The following is a 5,692-nucleotide window of genomic DNA, read 5'->3' on the forward strand; positions in this document are numbered from 1 at the left end:
TTATTATGTCAAAATATGAGGCACTCAAAAAGACTCAAACCTTTTATTATATATAATGAATATGCTGGATAGAAGAAACAAATATTGTTGGATGAGAAAGCTAAGAAATAAAACAATTGCCATGATCATTACAAGATGATTGAACACGTGACTAAGATATGCCACCTTGCTACATACATGTCATCAGTTACCGGCATCTCGGTTGTAGTACTGATCAAGAGTCTTTGCAGGAATACGATGAAGAAGTTCACGAGGGAAAATCCGCAGCAAAGTCCATGCAAGATCTAGTGACTGGAAGATGTTGCGTGTGTCATAAGCTCCTTGGGCAACAAACTTCCTCTCAAACTTTTCTAAAAATTCCAGATACAGCTGTTGATCAAAGGGAATAAACATAGTTAGTATCCCACTTCAAGGACAATATATCACTATACTCAAAAGAGAATAGCTAAGAGAAGAATAGTAAGAGACCAGATCCTCAGATGAAAGTGCTTCTTCTCCAACCACAGCTTTCATTGCCTGGACATCCTTTCCAATGGCATAATTTGCATAGAGCTTTAAAGAAACAAAAGCACACCAGTTAGAAGGTCTATAAAATGTAAAAACTATAGCAGTGTGAAAACAAAGCAACAGCAGACCTGGTTGGAGACATCAGCATGATCCCTTCGCGTCATGCCCTCACCAATGGCACTCTGCAGAGGAAACATTATAACTTAATTTTCGAACAAGGGTGTTGTTGCTTTAGTCAGGAAAAAGAAAAGCAAAAAGAATTTTGATAGTGATTGTTGGATGGAACAAGGGTGTTGATTGAACTAACATGGGTATTGTTAGTGTTTGGTCACTCACCCATCGATGAGTAAACAAAGAAAAATGTATCGTTCGATAGAACGTGACATCAGGAAGCAAGAGTTAACCTCACCTTCATCAAACGAGACAATGATGGAAGGACATTGATTGGTGGATATATCTGCCAATACAAAAGGAATTGAATGTTCAGTTTGAAGCAAATATTTCATAAACAATTTGCAGAGTGGATACATCCTTATTATTTCCATCTCCTCTCAGTCAAAAGGACCCTTAATGTATCAATGCAAATATAAAACTAACCCATCTCTAAATATTTAAGGCAATGAAAATTTACATGTTCTTCAAGTAATATCATGTGTCAAATGTTAAGATTCATTCTGCACCAAATTCTCTTGTACATAATTCAGTTTACTACTAACCCAGCACCTTAGTCAATATAATAATAACCAAATGCTTAAATAGAACCCACCTGCCTGTTATACAACTGCCTGTCAATATATATCTGTCCCTCAGTGATGTATCCAGTAAGATCAGGAGTTGGATGCGTAATATCTGAACAGAAAAAGTTTAAGAAAGATAATCCGACAGAATTTAGAGTGTATAACACAATACAGCCTAAGAAATTCAATAATATTTCATTACCATCATTAGGCATGGTTAGAATAGGAATTTGTGTAATAGAGCCTTTGCGCCCCTCAATTCTTCCAGCACGTTCGTATATTGTTGCAAGATCTGTATACATGTAACCAGGATACCCACGTCTACCGGGTACTTCTTCTCGAGCAGCAGACACCTACAGGATCCAGAAGGGATCAATAGTTCCAGGGTCAATTCTAACTGTTTGCAAAAAATCTAGTTACTTGTTATACTCAGAAATAAATTCCATTAGTAATTATTACGCAAGCCTAAAATACTATTCGTAGGCAAACAGGGAAATTATAATGCCAAGGGAATGAAATAGGCTACAAAAGATTCCACATCTCTTTGTTTTTCTTTTGCCACATCATTGAAGAAGTTATAGTTTTAGATACATTACCTCACGAAGAGCATCAGCATAAGAACTCATATCAGTGAGTATCACAAGAACATGCTTGCCACATTCATATGCCAAATATTCGGCAGTTGTAAGAGCAATACGAGGAGTGATGATACGCTCAATTGTTGGATCATTTGCCTGTAATAAATCACAAGCAAGAGAGATATTTTTAATGATCAGCTGCTGCATAGAAATCATGAAATTAAATTTGAAAATAGCACTTCGATCATCCATAAAAGGAAAATAAATAGACATTTGTAGAGTCACAAATCCACCAGATGGTACTTCCTAATTTCAAAGTTTTACAAGTAATTCAGTTTAACAAAACAAAAAAAAAAATTGTTTTGTACTAATCATACACATTATCAATTTGTCTTAATTGAACACAATTATCGGATTACAATAATCTTTCCACACCCTCCAGATCTAGAAAAAGTCCAACATCCCACAGAAAAATCAACAAAATAATATTATATTTGTGACTTCCAATTACAAGACATTACTGCTGCAAGGCAATTTTTTTATTGCCTCGACCACATAGACTAAATTACAGAAAAAGAAATTGAGAAGGCAAGAAAACAAATAAATATGAACAAAAGAACAATTGCATACTGGTTCGAAAGAATACCAGATTAAGGAAAAGGGTCACTCTCTCCATCGAACCATTCTCCTCAAAGTCACGTTTGAAAAACTGTGCAGTCTCCATGTTAACTCCCATGGCTGCAAACACAATGGCAAAATTGTCCTCTTCTCCTCCGCCCTGTACTCAAACAAGGTTTGATGGAAAATTTACTTTCTTCATGTTATTGAAAAATAATTTGTTCCAATAAATGAATAAGCTGGAAATAGCCTTACTAATTTGAAGGCCATATGAAGAAAGCTAGATAACTACATAATGTGTATGGGATATAAAACAAAAAGCAAGATCGTTTAATATTTAAACTTCAACTTTTAAGTACATGAAGATAACAGTAATAATATAATTTCGATTCAAGTTTTTAAAATTCCAAGGAAACAACCAGAAATAAGGTTATCTAAAAGCCGTGTGCTTAATAGAAAACCAAGCAATAATACATGTGTAGCAAGCAATACAGGTTTAATTTTTTATAGAAATATTCAAACATAGCAAACGTTTTAAAATCCACATTTTTTTATGAAAGCAACCATATCTTACAATACACCTGTTACTATACACCATATAAAATCCTTAAGGCAACAAAACTATTGCTACAAGGAACGAATTCAACTTTTATTGTAGAAATTAATTCTTGAAAAAAAGGCACAACTCTTCCACTGCATGGAAATGGGTGACTAAAGTTATGCACGCACAATGAGCATTAACCGGATGTGCGAGGTAAAAAATTATGGCCAAGGACAACATGTCAGTCAAACAAGTCCATTTTCTTTTCAAGTCCTCAAATGTGCAGCTGAATGGTACATACACTAAAATTGCCAATGCTAAGAAGTAATAATACAAAATGTGAAGTCCTAAACTTATAATTCAGGAGCACTTAACATAGTAAATTTACTTTAATACATTGGATATACCTCGAGAAGATTATCAGACTTTTCTAGTCGCTTAACTAAACCAGCCTGACGGCATATCTGTGCAGCAATTTCATTATGGGGGAGACCAGCAGCTGAGAATAGAGGGATCTTTTGACCTCTAGCAATAGAATTCATGACATCAATGGTAGATATTCCTGTCTGTATCATTTCCTCTGGATAGGTTCGTTCACTGGGGTTGATGGAACTTCCTGAATTACAGCAAATATATTAAAAAAGGAAAAGATAAACATGCATATTCAGACCTCCTCAGAAGAAATAGTATACCTGATATGTCCAAGTAAGCCTCAGGCAATATGGGTGGACCATTATCAATTGGTTTTCCAGAACCATTAAAGATGCGACCAAGCATATCCAGTGACACTGGAGTTTTTAACACCTGTGACAAAAACAAAAATAGAGAAAAATGGGAGTCAACATTTAAACCGGTAAATGTATCAAGATACCCTTTTAGAAACAAACTCAATACAAAAAAAAAATCATTTAATCAATATGGATACCAAGGAAACCACCCTTCAATGTTTTCTGAACTAAAGTTTGGACATGCTTTCTGAACTAATCAATATAGTTTATTTGCTATTGTATTTTACCACAGCGAATTGAAAGACTGGCCACTGATTGACCCAATTCTACATTAACAAAAAATAAAATAAAACTCTCAAACTAACAGTTGACATGTTATCTAGGTGCAACACCATTAAAATTACAATGCTGCTAAACCAAGTACCAATCAACAGGTATATTGACAAAAAAGTTCCAAACAAATTTCACTTACATAAATTTACATTTAAGTAAATAATTAATAACAAGTATACCTCTCCAGTAAATTGTACAGTTGTAAATTTATTGTCAATCCCAGATGTACCCTCAAAGACCTGTTAAATGGTACAAAATGGTAAATAAGCAAGCCCGCCGTTTGTGATACATCAGTTAAGGATAAACAATTGACAGAGAAAACATTAGACATTGAAGTCAATACAGATACATGAACAAAGTAGACATCAATGATGGGTTTCTAACTAATAAGAACATTTGGTAATAATTAAAATTATAAAGAAATAATCATATCAAAGATAAGGTGAAGTATCTCCTCAGGACAACCGACTTGTGCAATTACCATCACCAGTCTCAAAAGAAGCAGAACAGAATAGGGCAGTAGGCACTCACCTGAACAACAGCTTTTTCACCATCAACTTCAAGAACTTGTCCACGCCTAGTAGTTCCATCGCCTAAGCGAATATTAACAATCTCTTGAAATTTGGGTCCCTGATGCAGTTGATCAGTACAAAATTCAGTCACCATATAAAAAAAGTCCAAAATTATAAAATAAGCAATATGAAGCCATGGCAAATAGAGTATTACACTGTGGCCATTACCTTAACTTTATCAAGAATAACCAATGGCCCGGCAACTCCAGACACAGTTCTGTATTCTGCAGCACAAAGAGACAACTCACAAAGTTAACAATTTAAAAAACTGATCAATCAAATGCCCCTTGAAAAAATGTCATTTTTTTCCATAATGATAGAACCTAGTTCTTCGTTGATTTACCAACCATTGGTGCATATCCACAACATCATAATAGCAAAACTAACGCAAAATAAATAAACAGAAACGGCACCCACCCATTCCAATCTCCAAGGTTCCCTCCTCCGCATCATAACCGTTTTGAGCCACACCCATTTCTGAAACTGGAAGAAAGAGTCAAAGGTGAAAACACAGCGAGTGAGAAATTGAGCACAGCAACAGGAAAAGCTAAAGAAGAAAAGTTGTGAGTGATTATTGATGGAGTGATTAGAGTGTGAAAACAAAAACAAGAATTGAAGGAATGAAGAGAGTAAGAAAAACCTGAGAAGAGATTGATTTGAAGAACTGTGATGGTTTGATCTGAAGAAGATGAAGAGAGAGAAAGAGATTCAGAGAGATGTTTGATGTGGTTGTGTGTGACAGATCTAATTGATGGGCCAAACAAATTCAGGAACCATCCTGGAAATAACAATTATTGTCAGAAACAGACAATTTAAATATATATATGAATTTTACTATTATCTTCTTCTTCATATATATATTCTTTTTCATTATGGTTAATTTTCTAATTTCATCTCTCTTTTAATTTAAAGTACATACAAAAGTGTTAAGAACTCGAGAATAAAATTAATTTATATTTACTTTCTTTCTTATTCAATGGAAACATTTTTCAGAGAATAAAATTATGATGAAATTTTAAAACAAATAATACCTTAAAAATTGTGATTAATTTTTACTATAATTAATATACTTGAGATT

General features: G+C 34.2%; 1 protein-coding gene across 1 annotated transcript; it reads right to left on the reverse strand.

Moving 5' to 3' along the window:
- LOC106759348 (V-type proton ATPase subunit B 2) lies at nucleotides 1-5,404 on the reverse strand. The gene is made up of 15 exons (XM_014642487.2): nucleotides 5,255-5,404; nucleotides 5,032-5,097; nucleotides 4,783-4,838; nucleotides 4,574-4,672; nucleotides 4,222-4,281; nucleotides 3,674-3,785; nucleotides 3,389-3,597; nucleotides 2,469-2,600; nucleotides 1,841-1,978; nucleotides 1,447-1,597; nucleotides 1,274-1,356; nucleotides 917-964; nucleotides 636-689; nucleotides 469-552; nucleotides 1-369 (listed from the first exon to the last, which is right to left on the reverse strand). The coding sequence occupies exons 2-15, from the start codon at nucleotides 5,087-5,089 to the stop codon at nucleotides 184-186; spliced, it is 1,470 nt and encodes a 489-aa protein (XP_014497973.1). The 5' UTR covers nucleotides 5,090-5,097; nucleotides 5,255-5,404; the 3' UTR covers nucleotides 1-183.
- Nucleotides 5,405-5,692: the final 288 nt, after the last annotated feature.

Source organism: Vigna radiata, chromosome 4 (genome assembly GCF_000741045.1).
Source record: "Vigna radiata var. radiata cultivar VC1973A chromosome 4, Vradiata_ver6, whole genome shotgun sequence".
In the NCBI taxonomy this organism is placed as follows: domain Eukaryota; kingdom Viridiplantae; phylum Streptophyta; class Magnoliopsida; order Fabales; family Fabaceae; genus Vigna; species Vigna radiata.

Coding starts and splice junctions, on each gene's coding strand:
- LOC106759348 (XM_014642487.2), bottom strand. CDS start 5,089: ATGGGTGTGGCTCAAAACGGTTATGATGCGGAGGAGGGAACCTTGGAG. Junction 1,979..2,468: donor TGACCCTTTTCCTTAATCTG/GTATTCTTTCGA, acceptor GATTTATTACAG/GCAAATGATCCAACAATTGA. Junction 553..635: donor ATGCTGATGTCTCCAACCAG/GTCTGCTGTTGC, acceptor GTTTCTTTAAAG/CTCTATGCAAATTATGCCAT.